Source organism: Papaver somniferum, chromosome 11 (genome assembly GCF_003573695.1).
Source record: "Papaver somniferum cultivar HN1 chromosome 11, ASM357369v1, whole genome shotgun sequence".
In the NCBI taxonomy this organism is placed as follows: domain Eukaryota; kingdom Viridiplantae; phylum Streptophyta; class Magnoliopsida; order Ranunculales; family Papaveraceae; genus Papaver; species Papaver somniferum.
Window position 1 is genome coordinate 11,496,708 of NC_039368.1, and position 22,577 is coordinate 11,519,284.

The following is a 22,577-nucleotide window of genomic DNA, read 5'->3' on the forward strand; positions in this document are numbered from 1 at the left end:
TGATGCTAATTCCTATGGTGGATATAGAGGAGGAAGATTTGATAGAGGTGGTTTTCGTGGTGGTTATGGTGCAAGGCACAACAATTTATTTTCTCCTCCATTATCATCATCATCTATTGTGTGTCAAATTTGCATCAAACCTGGACATCTTGCTCCTGATTGTCGATATAGGTATAGTGGGGGTATCTCTGATCATTATCAAGCTCACACTGTCTACTTTGATAATGGCTACTATGAGAACTCTTATGATGATTACTGGACTCCTGACCCTGAGGCATATGCAGTTTATAGTGACACTACAAGAAACTTCATGTATTGCAACATGCCGATCGTATGGAAAGAACCCACTTTTTGTGTGGCAACATCCTTTTGCCACATAAAATTTTTTTGCCACACTGTATGGAAACAAGCCATGTGACAAGAAGTTATTGGTACACCTTAAGTATAGTGAAGCAATAGATAGGTTTTATGCCACACCAAAAGGTGAAGCAATAACATGAGGCAAAAGGCATTTTTATAAATTAATCATTATTTTGTTGTATTTTGTTTTAAAAATTTGTTGCCATACAACTAGTGATACGTGCGGCTAAAAACAATACTTTTTAGTGTATAATTTTATTTTATTTTTGTTTAAAAAGAATTTTTTACAAAAGCCTAAGTGCAGCAACAAAATATCTATTGCAACAGGTGCGCCAATGTGTTCGTAAACAGGGGCATTATACAGTAAAATTGTATTAAAAAAATCATTTTACTCGCATGAATTAAATCAGAACAAAGGATTCAAATTGAATTAAAACGAAAAATATCTGTTACGGAGTATGGTTATTCCAACTTTTTCATAAGAAAATATTTACACAATCCTCAAATAAACAAACTTCAAAGAAACTTTAATCTTCAAACTAGACCTATTCGATGTTAAATCCATCCCAGCCGTCCACCCCTAGGCCTCGCGCTCCTGCTAAACAGATCAAAACAAACACCAACAAGAAGTTGCAAAGTGAAAAGTGGTTGTAAAGACCAAATTATGTATGTACCGTTTCAGCTTTGCATCGAGCGTGGTTTTTCCTTCCCATTCTGTGCTTTACTTGTTGGCAGCTTCTACTCTTGACATTTTGTTCGGAAAATTTCTTACGAATGTAAAAGGAAGAATTAATCAGACATGACGTATAACCAAAACATAAACCCATACATATAAGATGTGTGAACTTACCTGGTGTGTTGCATCAGTTTCCCAGAATGTCAAGAGATCCTTCCACTCCCCTTCAGTTAAAGCAGCTGGTTTATCTGCAAGACGTTTTGCAGTTGTATTGTGCTGTGTAAAGTGTTTTCCCTTCCATGTACCTTTCTTTCCCCTAAATATGTCACCAAAAATAGAGAGGGTGTAAGTTTTATAACGTCCATCTATTATGAATAAATCCTGAAATAGACAAACAATGATAACTTGTAGTGACTATATCTGTGAACATCCACCATAACCAAAAATACTAAAACGAAACGGCTAATAACAACAAAAACAACTGAACGATGTTGCAGTGTTGTTCTAAAATTTATCGTATCAATACTGTGGACCACATTGGCCTCCATTAGATATGGATCCTGATTGTTACCTATGAGAGTGACGCTAGCCAAACGGATGTTGAGTTACTAAACGATTACTTTTTTTTTTTGTTCTTGTTAACGTTTAGCATTTGACTCCAGTTAGACGATCTATGTTATTAGGATGAGAAAATTTATATGAATTGAGAAATAATTAAGCACAAAGAATAATATTTATATGATTTCTTTTCACCGTAATTATATTCTTGCTCTTGTTAAATCCATGGAAACTTCAAACCCAATTATATACTGCCGACCTGCCAAGCTACATTTCCATTTAAACAACTTCTCTAATCGAACAAGGACTTTTTCTCATATCTACCAACAAATTAACATGCAGTATACACTAGCATCTAATCAACAAGAGAATTACGTGTTGCATATTGACAATGCCGAACAGAACAATATGCTAAGATTATCATTATTATTATAACTTTTAAACAGTAGGCACATTTACCAACTCGTTTTTCTATAACATCAGACACTAATCATATGGGATGCAAAATAAACAAACATGGTATTAACTTATGTTAAGTATGCTCACCTGAAGTTCGCCCCATAGCCAATCCTTCGCCATTGTATCCTTCTTATCCCAGTGCTTGGTCCAGTTGAACCTCCGAGATTGTTTTAGCAATACCCCAATGGCGTCAGTATATCGCACTTACCTGGTGTGTTGCATCAGTTTCCCAGAATGTCACGAGATCCTTCCACTCAAAATGATGCAAACTGACTAGGGAGGTGAATATACAAATGTTTCTTCTTTCTTGACAAGTTGTGAAGTTCTTCACAGAGTCAGTTGTCCTCATGAGCATCAACAAAATGGAGCAGCATAAAGTAAACACAGACACATAGTAGAAACTAGTCTTGCCTTGTTTAATCATGCATCCATGCCTTCATCCTTTTGGTCTTATTCTTTTGAGACTCCAACTATCTGTTCAACAAATTACCAACTCCTGTCTTAGGTAATTCTACTCCCTTGGAGTCTATTTATAATTCATCTCCAAATTATACTTTTCTTAAGGTATTTGGTTGTGCCTGTTTTCCATGCATTAGACCTTATAATAAACACAAATTAGAAAATAGATCTGTTAAATGTTTTTTTTTCGGGTTATAGTAGCATGCACAAAGGCTATAGGTGTCTCAACCCTAAAACAAACAAGCTTATCATTTCCAGAAATGTCACTTTTGATGAAAATGACTTTCCTTATAAGTCTTTGTTTTGTCCTTCTCCTATTTCATCACCATCTTCTACTTCTGTTTATGTTTCATAAACCATACCTATTTCACCTCCACCTATTCCTTCATCTTCACCACCACCAATACCCTCACCATCACCACCAGCATCATTTGACATCTCTGATAGCTCAACTGCAACTGTGTCTCCTTCTACTTCTTCTGCACCAACAACTATACCAGTGTCCACTACTTCTACTCATCCTATGATTACTAGAAGCAAAAATGGTATTTCTAAACCTCAGTCTTTTACTGCTATAACTGCTGAATTAATGGATACTCCTACAACATTTGCTGAAGCCAATAAATTACCTGTTTGGAGAACTGGTATGTGTGAAGAAATTGATGCTCTAGTGCAAAATGGAACTTGGGACTATGTTCCATATAGACCAGGCATGAATGTAGTGGGGTGTAAATGGGTCTTTAGAGTCAAGAAAAAGGCTGATGGAACTGTTGAAAGATGCAAAGACAGATTAGTTTCTAAGGGCTACAACCAAGTTGAGGGCATTGATTATCAAGATACTTTCATCCCTGTTGTCAAGCCTACCACAATCGGACTTATGATTTCTGTTGCTCTGTTCAAAGGATGGTCTATAAGAAAAGTTGCATGTCAAAAATGCTTTTCTTCTTGGTTTTTTAAATGAAGAAGTGTTTATGCAACAACCTCCTGGTTTTATCAATAAGCAGTTTCCCAATCATGTTTGTGCTCTCAAAAAGTCTCTTTATGGCCTCAAACAAGTCCCCAGAGCTTGGTTTGAGAGGCTAAGTCAATTTCTGCTATCTCAGGGTTTTGTTTCATCCAAGACTGACACTTCCCTATTCTTCAAAGTAACTTCTCATACCTCTTTGTATGTGCTTATTTATGTTGATGACATTCTAGTTACAGGAAGTTCTGATGCTGCTATTCATTCTCTTATTACTACTCTTGGAACAGAGTTTGCCATTAAAGACTTGGTCCCTTTACATTTCTTCCTTGGCAATCAGGCAACTTACAACTCTGCAGGTAGTCGTCTTAACCAGCAGCAGTATGTCACCAATCTTTTGGAGAAGACTCAACTCTTGTCAGCAAATCCAGTTTGTACACCTATTGCTTTGGCTAATACTCATGCTGCTGCTTCTCCATCTGTGTTTCATGATCCACTTTTATATATAAGCAGTGTGGGAGCTTTAAAATATTTTACCATCACAAGGCCTGATATCTCATTTGCAGTCAACAGAGCTTGTCAGTCTATGCATAATCCCTCTGTAGATGATTGGAGTGCAGTAAAGAGGATTTTACGTTATCTTAATGGCACTAAGTCACATGGCCTACAGTCTAAAAGAGCTTATGCTCTTCCTCTTCATATGTTCTGTGATGCTGACTGGGGTGGTGATCTTGTTGATAGGCGTTCTACTAGTGGCATGGCTTTTATCTTGGTCCAAATTTGATTTCTTGGTGCTATACGAAGCAAAAATCAGTCTCCAGATCCAGCACTGAGGCTGAGTACAAAGCCATGGTTGAAGATACTTCTGAGTTGTTATGGGTACAGTCTCTTCTTGCTGAATTGCTTCTTCAACCTTCCAGTACTCCTATAGTCTGGTGTAACAACATGGGAGCTACTCACTTATCAGCCAATCCCATATTTCATAATCGTATGAAGCATGTAGAAATTTCCTTTCATTTTGTCAGGGACATGGTCGCTGCTAAAGCTTTGCAGGTCAGGCATATCTCCACCAAAGATCAGCTTGCTGACACTCTGACTAAAGCTTTAACTTCAGCACGCTTTGAGCTAATCAGCTAAAAGCTGAATGTCACTGCTCCAGATGCCATTAGCTTGCGGGTGTGTGTGTGTGTTAGGACATAATAAGTATCTGATGATCAAATGAATACCTGACAGTTAACTAAGTTGTCATTAGATGTATTCTTGCTTAGCTGTCAATCTAGTATTGGCTATATCTTAGCTTAGCTGTCAGTCTAGTCATAAGTTGACTCAGTACTGTCGAGTTCATCTTTATCTTCTTCTTTTCTTCTTTATAAGCTAAAGTCTGTCCTTCTGTGTAATCTCAACCACAACCATTTTAGAACATTTTTCCACGGACTTTGTGTTTCTAACAGAAGGAAATATAAACTTCCCATATCATTCTATCATCACCAGTTTCTTATAATTGATGTATATTTTGTGCATTTCCATAGAGATAGCATATCTTCACTGTAATCTCAAGTAACAATGGGATTTAACCCAGGTAAAACAATGATCAGCGGCCTTGTAATCTTAAATTCCAATATTCAGTCTAAAGTATAAGAGGATACATTAATACTAGTGAAGATAGTATAACCTTTTTTTTTATCAGAAGGAAGAAAATTTATTAAGAGAGTAGAATATACAAGAGTTCTACCAGTGGTAGAATAACAAAAAACAAAATGAAACTAAGAAATTAGAAGAAGACTGTATCCCAATTACAGACTGAGTTTGAGAAATTAGAACAAAATGTAACTCTCAGACTTTACGGCTTTAGTGGCACATCCAAACACTCTCTTAGCTAAAACAAAATCTTCTTAGCCGACGCCTGGCCCGACAGAAACACCAGACAACATTCGAAACTCCATCGTTACTGTCTACTTGGGAAACAAAAACCCTAACTTCTTCTGCTTCTTCCTCTTGCGTATTTTCGGTGATACAAAAGATTTAAAAGGTACGATTCTGTTTTCTTATTACAATTTCTCAGACATGGTTAGGGTTTTCTCAGTAAGATTAGGTATATTAAGAATTGATTTTGTTTTTAGTGTGTTTGTTGAATTTCCTAAGTGAGAACTTTTTTTGCCACTCCCTTGATTGATATTCGAATACCTGAAAAATCAAATCAAAACACATTATAATCAATAATACACATAGCTATTATTTTTGTTATTGGAGATTTTTGGTTGTTTTGTTATTTGTTTCTTTTGATATTATCTTGTGAATACAATTAGCCCCCCTGCTGCTTGGTATGCCATTTGCAAATCATTGTGGTACTTAGAACATTATATTTAGGTAGAATATCTTCCACAGAACTTGTAGAGATATTAGAGTCTTATTTATACTGAAACTTGTTACAGAATTTGTTACAGACTCCAACAGAATGAAAAGACTTGAACAAATTCAAACTACTGACTAAACTGAAACGTAAATATAGCCAAAAGACTCTCCCTGTTTACTTATCTAGCTGACTGAGTTACATAGAAATCCTGTTATCTCTAACATCCCCTCTCAAGTTGTACCGGAGCTGGCGAATGTGCAACTTGCTTCTAATGTACTGGAACTGTGGTGAAGATATCCCTTTTGTATGAGAAAATTGGTGTTTCTCTTCAAATTCATAGTGTGAGATAGTCAAAATACCTCTTGAAATGGTTGTGTGAGATAGTCGAAATACCTTTTCAATTGACAGTATTGATCTGTGTTGGTTAACAGATATAATTGGTAATGGTAATGATTTGTTTTGGTATTGTTGTTGAAAGGTATTGAAGTTTGTTTAGAACTGGTTTTTAAGAATGGTTTTAGTATCAGATCTAAAGTGTTGAATCATCAAACAAAGACTCTCCCTAGCAGAGACATTTGAACAACCTTTCTTAGCAGCAAACGATGTTAATGGCGACTGGCTATCACAGTAGAAGAGTGCGGGATCGAACCCTCCTGATACCAACTTAGAACATTATATTTAGGTAGAATATCTTCCACAGAACTTGTGGAGATATTAGAGTCTTATTTATACTGAAACTTGTTACAGAATTTGTTACAGACTCCAACAGAATGAAAAGACTTGAACAAATTCAAACTACTGACTAAACTGAAACATAAATATAGCCAAAAGACTCTCCCTGTTTACTTATCTAGCTGACTGGGTTACATAGAAATCCTGTTATCTCTAACAGTGGTCATAAATCCGTTTGTTTCTAAGGGATGCCAAAACTTTGTAAATTCAATTCTCATTGAGCTTTTCCTGAGTTCTTTATCTAGCCATCTAAGTTACTCTGACGAGCTGTTTAGGTTTTCTTTTTTTTTTTGATCGGCAAAACTATAAGAATATATATAGGAAGAAAAAAGAATAAGAAGGATTACACGATGCTGGACATACCAGCCATGCAACCAAGAGAAAAGAAAAGAAGAAGCATCCATTACAACGAATAGACACCAGTCAGATCCATCAGTGTCTCTTTTATCTCTAGGACAGCAAGGGACTCTGTTTCGCCATTAATTCTGCCCACTTGAAGACCATATCCTGGAATCTAATACCTCTTAGAGGTTTTACAGGGATTGACCAGTACAACAGAACGGCTTTGATGTCCAAAATGATCTTTTCCTCGTCTCTCTCTTTATTATTGAAACATCCATTGTTTCGCTCCTTCCAAATCACCCAGCAGATGGCATATGGCAGCAGCTCCCACCAGTTTAGGTTTTCTTTATCCTTTTTAATCTGATTTGTCTATCCTAGTGGTATACGAGGGTTAAATGAATCTCTCAAACGTGATTGATTTATAGAAGAAACTAGCAGCAAAATAGTAATTTTTGGACTTTGACATTATTATGGCAGAAGAAAAAGATAGGTTAGTTTCATAAAGATAGTAATTTGGATCTCATTGATCATTCAGCTTCAACTGGTTCTTTTTAAAGAAATTATAAGTCGACTTCTCTCTTTTAAATTTTCTGATTAGATTGTATGTCCGGTGCACACAAACGTGTATGAAATCAAAGTTAGCTTCAGATATATCTCAACATACGTGTTTCATAGTTCATACTCTAGATTTAAGTTCGTAGTTAGGGCATTCCAACAAATTTAATTTGGACTTCGTGGTTGTAATCTGGAGGCAGATTAACTGGTATATCTTCTAGAAATAATTGATCCCCATATAAGAAATAATTTGGTACTTCTTCTTCTCTTTTGTTTGATTGGTGACTCGGGAATGAGGCTGTGTTTAGAGTCAGCAAGATTTTCCTTATCAATTCCATGTATTTGGTGTTAATTGTAACTGCGAGGTTTGCAGAATTCAACAAGAACTGCATACCAAGCAGGATTTTAGTTGAAGTCAGATTTTTTCTTATCATTTATTTGCAGTTTTTTGCTGTATTTATAAGAATCACTTTTTAATTGCATGCTGTAACAAATAAATAATTATTAGGACGTGTTTCTTTTAACAGAAATGGGCAGAGTAGCAGAAAGTTCACTGTCTCCCAAAAGAAAACGAGCTGATACTCCGAAGCTCAGTGAGGCTGAGCGCACAATCTATAACCTTATTCTAAGTACAGAAGATATGGGAATATGGATGAGGGAAATAAAGTATAAAATCAAAGTAATTCCTGACACCGTTGTTAACAAGTCTATATAATCTCTCTAGGACAAAGGACTGATAAAAGAGGTTGTTGACATACAGAACAAAGGAAAAAAAAACTTTAATGGGTTCTGACTTCGAACCCTCGGATGACCTCACGGGTGGTGCATGGTATGATAAGGAAGGGAAACTAGAGACAGAACTCATTGAGGAGGCAAAATCTGTGTGTTTCCAGTTTACCTCTAGAAGGAAGGCTGCCACAGTTGAGGAGATTACAGAAGCTATCAACAATTCGGAAGCATTTAAGGTGAAGTTTACTGGTAAGCAAATTGAAGAACTTGTTCAAGGTCTGATTTTGGACAAGAAGATTGTGGAGTCAGAAAGTACTGGTAAAGGGGTCTTGGCAAAAAATCCAATGGGTGAACTATTAAAATATATGGACAAAAATCTAAATAAATATGGTAATAATCCCGTACGATTACATATTTGAAGGTATTGAAGGTACATAGTTTCCACGATTTGCTAAAAACATATCAAAAGACTTTGCTAAGGAAATGTTTCCGTTTAAATTTGGAATACATAGGATTATGCGCATTTGGAAATAGTGCTGATCATACCGTCGTCAGATTTCATCGATCTGCAGCTCCTCAACACGTGCACAGAGTATCTTTAATTTCTTTAATTTTTTTGCATAATCACTTGCTCTTTATAACTTATTGACATGCTGATGTAAATAGTTATCATTGGCTACTAGACACTCAAACAATCAAGGAAAACAATGAAGAAGTTTATAGTGGATTACATATACAAGTCTAACTAAGTTACGACATTAAGACATCATAAGAATTAGTCAAAACAAAACCCTATGAACAAACAAACATTAGTCAAAAGGTAGAAGATATAGAAAATCACGATAAATTATGGTACAGAGGTGCACTGCAATGCTTCCTGGCTATATTGAAACTTGGAACCAAGCAAGAAACAACAACCAACACAAGGGAATGGAAATTTTACCAAAAAGAATACTAAAACATAAACCAAGTAGAGAGGGTTGGAACTGTAACTAAAATAATTATGTGCTCCATGTTCCACAGAGATGAAGACCTAGAGATAAAATGATTCCTGAGTATGGAACATGACAACATATAGTCGCTCTAACCCTTTAAATATAATCACTATATTTGGGCATGATGCAAAACATAAAACCCTTCATATATGGCTTGGAATCTTGGATAGTTTTACAAAACGATAAAAGAATTACTAGTTCCAATGGCCAAACACGTCCATAGGGACAATAAAACTCATTTGCACCTAAACCAATAACGGGATCGTTCCAAACTCCGTGGTTAGTAAATCGAAGAGTATTAAAGTTATATACCGGAAAAAACCCATTTGCCGAAAGATTTTAAAGAGAAACGTGCTGAGATCATGAGGTATAACCGGAAATACCAAAAATAAATGAATCTTTCAAGAATTGTGAGGGATCATGAACATCTTCAAAATAAAAACGAAATCAAGAAAACAAATACCAATTATACAAAAAAAGAATAAAGAAAAAAAAACGATTCAATACCTTGCATGAGTTTACTTTATTAGTATGGGATCACAACTTTAGAAGAACCATTTCAATGCTCATGAGCTTCCGCCGATGCATCATCCATTGATCAGGTTGATGCAAAAAAAAAAGCAATAGATTAGACAACAACACCGTCAGGAAGAACCCGAAAAATAAAAAGAACTGAACCCTAATAAAAAAAGAAATAGCATGCAAACGATAGGATCTGCTATTGAATCGAGCACTTTATATATAGTGGACCAAGGAAAGAAATTCCAAAAAACAAACAATATCTTGGAAGTAATATTATCTAATATACCAAAATTTACATAATATTCTATAATTTTAGATTTCCAATATATTTTGTTGAGTATCTAATCTTTTTTCTAAATGAACGGAAACGAAAAATAACAATAGAAATCTATAACTTTAAGAATTTAGTTAGTCCTCATTTATATTTTGATATATTTTTGGCGATAAAAAAAATTGTTAGCATACTCTGCACGTCAGAAATAGCTATTATTTTATTTATCTTTGAAATAAATGATATTGAGAAAAATAATATCGAAACTCATTTTGTTATTTTCGCCATAATTTTTATTTTTTTTGTTGTTGTTGGTGGTGTGGCTTGGCATTGTTGTTTAAATCTTGCTTAGTACTTTTTTCCTTTTAATGATTATATATTTTGATTATTTGACAGGATTTGCCAATTTTTTTGCCGCAAGATAAATATACTTTGATCATCGGGTAATCATCTAGGTATTTTTATTTTAAATTTTAATCATTATCTAAATTTGGCGAATAGTTTTTGTTTTCATCTCAATTGTAAATATGTAATAAGAATTAGTTTAATTATTGGCTTTGGAATTGTAATTAGGATTAATTTAATTTTAAGAAGTATAATCGGACACTGGACATTTGGTTTTTATTCATATGATGATTTTTTCTACTTTATGTGATAAAATCATGATGAACAATATAGTTTGATCGTGATTCATTTATGATCGATATAATTTCGTGATGCAATCGTGATGGATATAATATATCATGATGTGATTTTATTTTATTCTTTTGATATTACTAATTTGGTAATTTATAAGATTTTTTAAGATTTAGTTGTTTTAGGTAATATTTTTCCTTGAATATAATTGGTTGAAAATATATATTGAGAGGAACAAATATTCTCCTTTAATTTTATCGGCCGAAATTTTAAATGGTGGGGCAGAATCAACTAGAAGCTCCGGTTAACCACAACGCTTAAAAAAATTCAGTTTTATATAGAGAGTTTTTGGCTTCATATTATTGGTAATATTCACAAAAAAAAAGAAAAGAAATGACACCCACCTAAACACTGGGTTTTATACCCATAGATCAAGTTAGTGGTGGATCAGTGGGACTAAATTAAATTGGAAACGTTTTAAGTTCTTTATACAGAATTTTAAGATGGTGGTTTTTTGCTCATGCACACAAGTTCTCCGCAGAAGAAGTACGTCAAGCAAAGTCTGCAGCCTTGGAAGAGGAATCCTTATCTGTTAGCTTTTGTCCCCCTTTCTCTGGTTTTGGTTAAGGCTTTATATGAAACCCATGAAATGGTATCCGCTCTGCATTCTATGATGTTGGATGGTATTATTTGGATTCGTAGCCCTATGATGTTTGATAGTATTATTTGGATATGTAGCTGCTTGAAAATATTTTTGTGCATCTATGTCTACCAAAATAATGTAGATGTCACTGTGGTACAGGAGTAAAGTCGTTGGTGACATTAGTAGCTGTCAAAAACCAGTTTAAATCATTTTGGTGTCGGCTTTAAGTTTTAAGTTAATAAGGAAAAAAGATTAGGTAGAAGACAGCTAAAGGAGTTTTATCATCATTTAGGGCATAATGCTCAGACAAAAAAGATTAAAAACTTAAAATAGTAAATAATCGCAAACCCAAAATATAAAAAATCAAAAATGTTGTCCAAATCTCAATTATCCTAGCTTCTACGAGTTCTTGTCCTCTTCCTCTTCTTCTGATTGTTTTTCAGCTGCCAATCTTGCTGCATCTTCTTTTGATTTCTCAAGTGCAGAAATCAAATTCCGGAAGAAAACCTCGGAGTAGTCCCCTCGATTCACAGTTTTAGGCATCAAATTATCATCATAACTTGGTTAATGTTCAAAATAATTACAAGATATACGCCAATCTAACAAGGGTACTCAGGGGACTTGCAACTGAACGGGTTTTGACGAGTAAAGTAGTTAGTGGGCCTTAACCTTATTAAAAAGTGATAAAAGAAAATCCCAACAGCTTAGTTACGGATATGTACATCTCTTAGCCGAACATACCTTCTTTCTCCCACTAGTACTAAAACTAGGGTTTCACCAAAATTAATTTAACAGCAATAGTGATCAAAGATACTTACCAAAACCGTGATATTGATACCGGCAACGGTGATTATGAACAAGAACACAAGTCTTTAAGTGATTTCTTTTTCCCTTCTTAAAACCTTTTTTTTTAAGAGATGTTGAAGGTGTTCCTTACCTAATTTGCCACCCTTTAACCGGAGAATCTATCTTACTTCCATACTGTAATTGAATTCAAGTACAATTCAAGCACAAGGCTAATTTCATATGGATGTTTAGCAAGTGGATTTGGCTATTGTCCTTTAACCAGTGATTACAAGGTTGTTGCAGTATATTATTGTCAGAGACTCAGAGAGAACATAAGGGACATGTTCATGTGTATACTGTTGGTGGTCATGAGTGGAGATTTATCGAGCATCATACGTTTGATTATTTTATAGGTACCTATGCAAATGGAGCAATTTACTGGTTGCACCAAAGTTGTCAAGAATGTGAGGTTGTATCCTTTGATTTGGAAGGTGAGAAGTTCCATTCGATTTTTTTTTTACTAGGTCCGAATGGTTTATTAAACCAAAAAAACGTAATTACAAGAATTACATAATGGGAGGCACAAGGCTTCCCCACTCCCATAAACCAAAGAGGAAAAGATATAACATGAAAAAAATTAACAAAATTAAGCTCTTAAAAACAAAAACTAACAAAAAAAATAAAATAAAAGGAATTTCAACTTCCTTTGTTCTTATTTTTCTTCTTTGGAGTCTTCATTCTTCTTGATTGATTTTTTATTTCCTTGAAATACTCCCTTCGAAACGATAAGTTATTCAAGAACTTTTGTTGAATATCAGATTTTGTTATTGTGCAAAGAACCTCATACTCCTCTGTAGTGAGCTTGTGCTTGTTCTTATGATCTTCACTTTCGGCTTGTGCTTCTGTCTTAAAGCGGTTGGAGAAGAACCCTTAGCTACATTAAGAGCCTGCCTAGCTCTTTCCAAATCATCAGCTGCCTTTGGAAGAGCAGCTTCAGAAATTGCTACCTCCTCATCTAGCTGTTTGGATTTCTCCAAAGCAGCACGAACCTCGTCACTAATTATTGGGCTGTTCCAAGCCTGAATCAAAAACCAAATCCATATTTGGCCCAGACTCTGGCTTAGACTTTGAAACGGATTCCAAATGTTTAATCCCGGACTGGGAGTGCACGGACGTAACTACATGATCTGTATGAGCCTATTTACTCAACACGGAACTGCTCTCCGGCTTTTTCACGGGACTGCTCTCCATATTTACACGCTGGGTCACAGACTGTTGCTTGTTCACGGGCTTTGTCTTGGAGATGGACGTTACCAAATCAGAGCTTATGAAGTGTTTGAATGCGAAAATGGTTCTCAACGTTCTTCTTGGAGGGAATAATAATTTTGTATCTGGCATATACAAACTATACAGTTTTTGAGGCTGACAACACGGTGTACAAAAAAGACATTATTAATGCTGATGGTTCTAGTTACGCCACGAAAGAGTGTAATCTGAAACAAAACGACCACAATGGAAGTTCGCCATGTTGGATCAAGGAGTTTAGTATACAGCAAGAGGACGATAATTCATATACTGAGCCATTCACCATCAGAAGGAACATTGAAGTACTATTGTGGTCCAACCGCTGCTTTCCTGGCAACGGAAGGACGGTTGCGGATTAGGATCACCCGCAACCAAACCGTCAAGGTTGTGGATTTGGAAAATTGAACCGTGACCAGCCCAATCACCCGCGGATTTGATCTCTGCGGATCAGCAGATTGTACGAGCCCGGATGCGGATTAACCGCGGATTTAGTAAAAAAAAGAAGTAAAACAAACAAAAATACAAGTATAAAAACCAGAATTTAATACAGACGACTCTTAATACAAAAGAGTAATAATTTTAATGGAGCACCTCCATTCATGTCCTTGTTGCTGTAGCGTTTGCACATCGATGACCAGTCGACGCTCTATCAAGTCTGTTTGGTTTGACCTCTACCTCATCCAACCATGGTATTGGTTGAGGTTTTGGAATCATTGTGTCCTAGCAATTTATGCAATATCAAGGAAGCACCATAATGATAAACTTACCGAAACAGAAATAAAGAGCATAGAACACAAGAATTGAACTGCAGAATGTAGGATAACCAGATTCTAGGGTAAAAACCGAAATTGTCTGCCAAGTTTGTTTCACTGTTCGGTTATCGTTGCCAGGTCAGTTTAGTTATACTCTTTCTCTTACTTCATGGTCGTTGCTTACAAAATGTATAAGAAAGTTCATGAGGTAGGTTAGATTTTGCTAGCATGTAAGTTCTGTGTACTGTTTTTTTTTAATGGTATGACCTTGTGTTGTTCGTATGTGCTTTCTCCATACTTTCGAAACTAAGTACCCTTCTTTACTACTTTTTACCTTTGTGTTATATAGGATTTTCTTATTTGTATCCTAGATACTTTTTTGTTTTTTGAAATTTTTTCGATACCCTACGGTGCGGATAAATCCGCGGATTTACAAAACCAACCGCAACCAAACCGCTAAACCTTGCGGATTTGAAAATTCACCCATGACCGGTCCATAAACTCTTACGGATTGGTTTTCACCCGCAATTTTTCGGACGGTTGCGGATGAAATCCGCGGTTCCGGATTGTATGCACACCCCTACCGACGCTGATTCTCGCGTCTCCTCCATGTATAGCAACTAGGGGTGTGCATATATCATCGTTATAAATCTAAATCCATTTGAGAGCAGGAATTCAGAGTTTTCACACCGGTAACTTTGATGATGGAGTTTCAGAGAATAATTATGGTAAGTCTTATCCGCTTCCTAGCTTGGACTGGTGAAATTCATGGCAGAACTATGTGGATTTCAATTTTTTCTTGTTTAGTAATTTTAGATTAATGTAATAAAAATTGAATCTGTTCAGAGAAGTTTAGAATTAGGGTTTGATAGAAATTTAATTCTGAACTTTTTTTCCGTAAAATAGTTTCAAGAAAAAATGGTAAGATTTCAATATTTGTGATCAAGAGAAGGTACTAGTTTATTTAAATAAGGAGAAATAATGAAGAACACATAAATCACAAGAAATCATATGTTTATGTTATGTTGATTCATGATTGAATCTTGAATTATGTACGAAGGTGGACGAAAATTAACTGAAGATGGAAGTATTAGTCTATGTGTTGAGTTTTGATTTCACAAAATTTGTCAAAAAGACCAAAAGCAAGAATTTCTGGGTGAAATAGATTTCTAGGTTTAGATACTGTTTATATAGCCAAAAATCAGAAATATACTGTTTAAATAACCAATTTGGTTATTTCACCCAGAATATTTTTTATGAATTAATTGGAACAGACCAATATGTCCCTATCTTCTTCAAATGTTTATTGGGTTGGAGAAGAACAAAGTAATCTGCAAAAAAACATAGTACAACAACAAAAAAAAAGTACAACATAATTAATTGCTCTGTCTTACGAATTAATTGCAAGCAAAACAGAGTACGTAAAACAAAGCAAAAAACAGAGTACGTAAAACAGAGCTTGTACAGCAAAACAGAGCACGTAAAACAGAGCTTGTACAGTAAAAAACAGAGTACGTAAAACAGAGCTTGTACAACATTCAACCACTGTAACTGCAAAATCCTTCCAGCTTCCCTGTAAGCAGTTACAAGACCACCTGCAGTTCACTACCTTCTCTGCCAGGCCAAGTGCTATAGCAATAACTCCACTGCCATAGTTTAATAACTTCAATCCATTGCAGATCCTTTATCTCTACCTCATGCCAACCACAACTGCCATCACCTGCACATCTGTAATGTCATCTCCTGCATTCATTCCATTGCAATACCAACCAGTCCACCTGACACTTCACTAGAACCAGTTTCTCCGTCATCAAAACAATACCACCAGTACCCATTAGCTCCATTACTGCCACCAGATCCAACAACTGCAGCTGCAACCAAACTCCAGTAAAAGCACCTCCAAGCCATTACATTTAACCGCAACGACATCAGTTTCATATCCTCGACATCACAACAATCTCATTTCAGCATCACCCCTGCAACTACTTCATAACCAGCTACAGCTCGTTCATAACTTCAACACAATCCCACGCCAAGGCATAGCCTGTAATTCTACCAGTTGCACACATCTCAGCATTTTATTTCAAATCCAGCAATAGTTGCTTCTAACTCAAATTCATCATAATCCTCACGGAAACAACACATATATCAACAATTACATTAGATGAAACCATTTTCATCCTACTTTAATCATGGGCGAAACCAAATTCCACCAAACAAAAACACAGTATGAAACCAGTTTCATCTGAGTTTAAAACTGAGTGAAACTAAACTCAACCCGATCTAACACACAATGAAACTAGTTTCATCCTATATTAGACATAGGTGAAGCTAAATTCAAGCCAACATAACATTATATGAAACTATTATCATCCTAGTTTAAACATGGGTGAAACCAAATTCAATCCACTGTTGAATTAGATGAAACTGGTTTCATCCTAGTTCAAACATGGATGAAAACAAAATTCTATTCAATCTAAGAAAGGATGAAATTGGTTTCCTCCTATTTTAAGCTTGTACGGAAACAAATTTCAATTTAACTCAATTTAAAACGGGATGAAACCAGTTTCATCCTAGTGTAAATGTGGATGGAACCAAATTCAGTTTCATCCTAATCATTAGAATGAAACCCAGTTTAGTATAGGATGAAATTGGTTTCATCCTTGTTTACAATGAGTGATACCTAATTCAAAAATCATAGATTCATCCTACCTATAAATGAAACCGGTTTCATCATAGTTTAAAATGGGTGAAAGCAAATTCAACCCAATTTTAGTATAAGATGAAACCAGTTGCATGGTAGTTTAAAGTGGGTGAAACCAAATTCAACAATTTCAACTCCATCCAAAACAGGATGAAACCAATTTCATCCAAACCAAATTCAATCAATTTCAGACTAGATTTTACATAAGCTTAACCTAGATGAAACTAGTTACATACAAACAAAATTCAATGAATTTTAAACTGGATTTTACAAAACTTAAACCAAGATGAAACCAGTTTAATCCAAACCATTTTCAATCATATTTTAAGCTAGATTTACACAAGAAGAAAAAAACATAATGAAATTTCACTCATAAAAATGATTCATTTCAGAAAATTAAGGTAGTTAACATCAATTCGTGTGAAATTGATGAGTTCTGATAATAAAATCATGAAAAAGAATTAGGATCGAGAAACTCACCAGTGAAATTGATGGAAGAGAAAACCCTAAGTTTTGAATGAATTTGAGAACTCTCAATTTAATTAGGGTTCTCGGTGTTTTGTGGTGGTGGTGATATCAATGTTGACGATGATGTTGATGTTTGCGGTGGTGGAGGAAGGTGTTGGTGTTGGTTGTAGTTGTTGCAGATGCTGATGGTGGTGGTTGTAGTATTGTCGATGGTTGAGGTGGTGGAGGAAGGTGGTGGTGTTGGTTGTAGTTGTTGTAGATGATGATGGTGGTGGTTGTAGTTATTGTCGATGGTGGTGCTGATAGATCTGCTTATAGTTGATGATGGTGGTGGTTGAGAAAGAGAAGATCGAGAGCAGAAGAAGAAAGTAATGGAAACGGTGGAGAATTGAGAGATGGAGATCGATATTATCTAGTGAGGAAGAAGAAAGGTAAGGGTAATTGAGTCAGTTTCAATTAAAAAGTTTCACTGTCCATTTGACCCATACGAAATCTCTACCGTCCATTTGGTCCAGAAAACACACTTTTTTGGCTATATAGCCCATTTTATGTTTTAATTTTTAAAATGCAAGTACTTATAATACATCCATAGCTTTACAATGGGTTATGGCTAATTCAGGAATCCAACTGCAAACCAAAGGTTGGAGATGATATAGACCTGCGGAGTATTAGAGAAACAAGTATTAGCATGATGAGGAAGTATCAGTGAGTCAAAAACGCGTAATCAACATCACTGAAACAAAAAGTCAGTCGATGGTTATCAAATTGGTGGTGTTATAGTTGCCGTAGAAGGGTGTATGATCACTTAAAAGAAGAACAAGAAAAAAGAAACGAAGTCTTTCTTTTTTTCTAGCAGTACTAAACAAGATATAATGACAAAATGAAAGGATCTATTTTGAACACTCGAACTTCGCCAGCTATAATTTTTAGAAAACCTAAATTAAATAGTATCCAATGGTTGGTCATATAATCCTAGGGCTTATATGCTGTTTGTTTATTGAGCAGTCCCGCGCAGCTGCTCAATCTCATAATGTCGGTTTTCTTTTTTCTCTCCTCAACCAAGTTAACTAAGAAATAAGTATATACTTTTCTATGAAGATGAGTATGATCATTATGATCATGAAAAATTAAACTATTACTACACCGACAAGACACTTTCGATATACAACACGATATATATGTTACGAAATCCTATACCTATCTTATCAGGGATGGTATCATGGTCGGTTCTTGCAATGGTTTGGCTTATTTTAGGAAATATAAAAAAAGGTCCCTTTCTAATCTGCAACCCGTTAACAGGAGAATCTATTTTAATTCCGTACTTTAATTACTCTGGATTGGATCGGAAAGTGTCAAGCATAGGGCGTTTCAGTAGTTTAGCAAGTGGGTTTGGCTATTGTCCTTCAACTAAAAAGTACAAGGTTATTATGATACATTATTCTGATCAAATGGTGGCACATAAGGGGCGTGTTCAAGTATATACTGTTGGCGGTGAGTGGAGACACATTGGATTTATTGACCGTTACGAATTTAAATCATCAGGTATCCATGTAAATGGAGCACTGTACTGGTTGCACAAAAATGATTATAAATTACAAGAATGTGAGATTGTGGCCTTTGATTTGGAAGCTGGGAAGTTCCATTCAATCCCTGTGCCACCTTACGAACATTTTGAGGACTACGAAAGGAGCCGTTTCTGTCCAATTAAGTTACTTGGTGGGACTAATAATTATTACTTTGCATATACTTCTACAAATTCTCGCACAGACATATGGGTATACAAGAGAAACAATATTAACAGTGGCGGTAGTAGTTACACCACAAAAGAGCAGTGTAAGCTGAAACCAAGCGACCACAAAGAAAGTTCATCATGTTGGATTAAGGAGTTTAGTATAGAGCACAAGGCAGATAATTTATATTATGAATTTGAGCCGTTCGCAGTCACAAGGAACAATGAAGTGCTAATGTGGTACAACCGTCACATACCTTTTCGCACAAGATTATGTTGTTATGACCCTAAAACTTTAACCCTAAACAAACTTTGGGATGACAATGCTAAGGGTATGGTATACGTTGAGGCAATTCCTCACACGCATAGCCTTGTTTCATTGAAAGAATTGGGAGAGACTGGTGTTAGTTACTTGAAAGATTTAGAGAAACATGTGTTAATAGATTTGGTAGATGTGGATCTAATGTTACAAGGAGATACACAAATACCTACAGCCGAAGACTGAAAGACAAAGAAGATTTTGGTCACAACTAATGTTACAAGCCACAGAACCATCCAAAGAAGCTAAAAGATTGAAAGAATTGTTTAATCATCCAAAACAAGTAAGATCATTACTGCTTTTGTTTGTGCGTTCTTGACAATTGATTAGTTTAGGTGCTTGCTTTCATTTAATTAATTATATTTGCAGTGATCACAATGTTTGAATATCCTATGATCCAGTGTCAGTATCTACTAGTTATCTAACTTAAAAAAAGTCAGGCTAATTCAAATGTGACTATATTCTTAAGTATGAATTTGAACCTCGATTACCAGAATTATTCTTGCACAAAACGGGCTTTAAATGTGTGATTTTCTTTTATTTGATGAACACAACTTGTACCCTGGAGACTAAGGGTTGTACACTACAGAACCTGTAAGCTCTCTCTTTCTATCTTCTACCTCATTTCATGGAGTGATAGAAAGCAGAAGACAGTCTCCAAGTCTAGCACAGAAGATATGTCAGAACTAATATGGATACAATCTATACTAAAAGAATTGGGAATCAAGCCAACAACTCCCACGCTGTGGTGTGACAACTTAGGAGTGACTTATCCTACAGCAAATCATGTTTTCTATGCATGCACTAAACATATCGAAATCAACTACCACTTCGATCGTGAAATAGTTGCAAGCAAACAACATCATGGGAAGTTTATCAGCTCCAAAGATCAATTGGCTGACGTGTTTACGAAAGGTATATTCGTGACAGGTTGAACATTCGTCAACTCAGGGTGTCAAGGGTATGCCCTGAAGACTCTCAACTGCAACAGTCAAGTAAGCAGTGTATGAATCAAATAACCAAGAATGGTCAGCAACAATAATTTCCGACTATTATCACAGATTTGTTATGCCTTTTGAATTATTCTTTCATTGTACTTTCTGATAATATAACTCTCTCTGGTCTTTGAGTAGAAATAGAAAACCTAATCTCCACCTGTTGGTGTGGAAGATATTCACCAAAACTCGTACTCTAAGTTAGATGCAAGTCTGAAGACTGAACCAGCAGCTTTTTCACTTCCCCATTGTTCCGAATTTTCCTCATTCTTCTCTTCTGATTTCGTCGTCTCTCAATGCAAAAAAGGCCCAATGACTTGTCCCACTACCTAAATTAAGAAGCTTTAGGGTATCGTCTCTCCATATATAGCAACGCAAAAGTAATAGGAGAGAAGAATACCAAAGCTTAATCAATAACAGTACAGCAACATGGAGAATTTTCCAACCGAAATCATAGAAAACATACTTTTCCGATTACCTATCGAGGAAGCTTTACAGGCCAAACGTGTATGCACAACTTGGAAATCTCTCCTCCGCAATTATAAATCTCATAAGGTGGGTTTCCTTTTTGCTTTCTCTCATATTGATAATAAAATTGGTGGGAATATGGTTAGGGAAGAACTTTTCTACGAAGATGAGTATGATCATTATGATTCTGCAAACATAAACTATTACCACACTGAAAAGACACTTTCAAAGATACCACACAGCAGATTTATTGGGACATCTATCCGGTAAGGGATATCATGGTCGGATCTTGCAATGGTTTGGCTTGTTTTCGCGCACGAGGCATAGATCGTTTTCTAATCTGTAACCCGTTGACAGGAGAATCTATATTTCATCCAGAATTTCTTGAGGGGATATATCATAGTGTGGGAAGTGGGTTTGGGTATTGTCCTTCAACTAATTCTTACAAGGTTGTTACAATATTTTATCATCATCGAGGGGAACAGAAGGGATATATTCATGTGTATACTATTGGTGGTAAGTGGAGATCCATTGAATATATCGGGCGTCGCAAATTTGGTTATTCTACAGGTATCTATGCAAATGGAGCACTTTACTGGTGGCACCAATATGATTTTTATGGACTAAAAGAATCTGAGATTGTAGCCTTTGATTTGGAAGGTGAGAAGTTCCATTCTATACTAATGCCACGTTTTAAATATGAATATAGCGGTCAACTTAAGTTGCTTGGAGAGAATAATAATCTGTATTTGGCTTATACAAGCTAAAAAGGTTTTTGCATGGAGAGCATTAACATATGGGTATACAAGAGAAACGATAGTGGTACTAGTTACGCCACGAAAGAGTGTAATCTGAAACAAAATGACCACAACTGGATTAAGGAATTTAGTATACAGCACAATGAAGAATTTTCGTTTATCAAGCTATTCGCAATCAGAAGAACCAATGAAGTACTACTTTTTAAGGACTACTTACTCTTTCGTTATGACCCTAAATCTTCAATCTTAAACTGTCTTTGGAATCATAATGTTAGGGATGCAAATTACATTGAGTCAACTACTCTCGTGCAGGGCCTTGTGTCCTTGAAAGATTTGGGAGAGACTGATGTTACTTATTTGAAAGATTTAGATAGACTAAGAGCATCCACAGTCATGGAGTCGACCAAATGCCAAATAGCAGACCAAATGCTAAAAAAAATTGGCATTTTACACTGAGCAACCACAGTCGTGGAAGACTATTTTTAGTCAGGCGGAAGTATAACAAACGCCCCAGTTCAGGCGCACTTTTAATGACCGTCCCAGTTCAGGCGCGCTTTTAATGACCGTCTCATTCAGGCGCATTTTTAATGTCCGCCTCATTCAGGCGCACTTTTAATGACCGTCTGATATCAGGCGCATTTTTAATGTGCGCCTGATTCAGGCGCACTTTTAATGTCCGTCTAATTCAGGCGCACTTTTAATGATCGTCTGATTTCAGGCGCACTTTCAATGACCGCCTGATTCAGGCGCACTTTTAATGACCGCCTGATTAGTGAATTTACATAAATATTAGCCACTAATCTTCTTCTAATAACGTATTAGCCCACTAATCTTCTTCTAATAACGTATTAGCCCACTAAACGAGTGAATATACCAACGTCCCATTGGGGCGTACATTAAAGCAACGTCCCATTGGGACGTAAAATATACCAACGTCCCATTGAGGCGTACAATATAACTACGTCTGTGTTGGGGCGTATGTATTACATGCGTTTGGTTAGGCGGAGTTTATAGATGCGCCTGATTCATACGTTAATTATAC

The 22,577-nt window shown here is 35.9% G+C and overlaps 4 protein-coding genes across 4 annotated transcripts; all 4 read left to right on the forward strand.

The window, feature by feature from the left end:
• Window positions 1-3,035: 3,035 nt before the first annotated feature.
• On the forward strand, window positions 3,036-3,473 carry LOC113324087 (uncharacterized mitochondrial protein AtMg00820-like). The gene has a single exon (XM_026572426.1). The coding sequence runs from the start codon at window positions 3,036-3,038 to the stop codon at window positions 3,471-3,473; it is 438 nt and encodes a 145-aa protein (XP_026428211.1).
• Window positions 3,474-8,237: 4,764 nt separating this feature from the next.
• LOC113324088 lies at window positions 8,238-8,603 on the forward strand. The gene has a single exon (XM_026572427.1). It carries the CDS (start codon window positions 8,238-8,240, stop codon window positions 8,601-8,603), a length of 366 nt encoding a protein of 121 aa, XP_026428212.1.
• A 9,874-nt stretch (window positions 8,604-18,477) lies between these two features.
• On the forward strand, window positions 18,478-19,500 carry LOC113324089. The gene has a single exon (XM_026572428.1). It carries the CDS (start codon window positions 18,478-18,480, stop codon window positions 19,498-19,500), a length of 1,023 nt encoding a protein of 340 aa, XP_026428213.1.
• Window positions 19,501-21,055: 1,555 nt separating this feature from the next.
• Window positions 21,056-21,544, forward strand: LOC113324090 (F-box protein At2g23160-like). Its single transcript, XM_026572429.1, has one exon. The coding sequence runs from the start codon at window positions 21,056-21,058 to the stop codon at window positions 21,542-21,544; it is 489 nt and encodes a 162-aa protein (XP_026428214.1).
• Window positions 21,545-22,577: the final 1,033 nt, after the last annotated feature.

Excerpts from the sequence above, each read along its gene's own strand:
- LOC113324087 (XM_026572426.1), top strand. The coding sequence starts at position 3,036 with ATGATTACTAGAAGCAAAAATGGTATTTCTAAACCTCAGTCTTTTACT.
- LOC113324088 (XM_026572427.1), top strand. The coding sequence starts at position 8,238 with ATGGGTTCTGACTTCGAACCCTCGGATGACCTCACGGGTGGTGCATGG.
- LOC113324089 (XM_026572428.1), top strand. The coding sequence starts at position 18,478 with ATGGTATCATGGTCGGTTCTTGCAATGGTTTGGCTTATTTTAGGAAAT.
- LOC113324090 (XM_026572429.1), top strand. The coding sequence starts at position 21,056 with ATGGTCGGATCTTGCAATGGTTTGGCTTGTTTTCGCGCACGAGGCATA.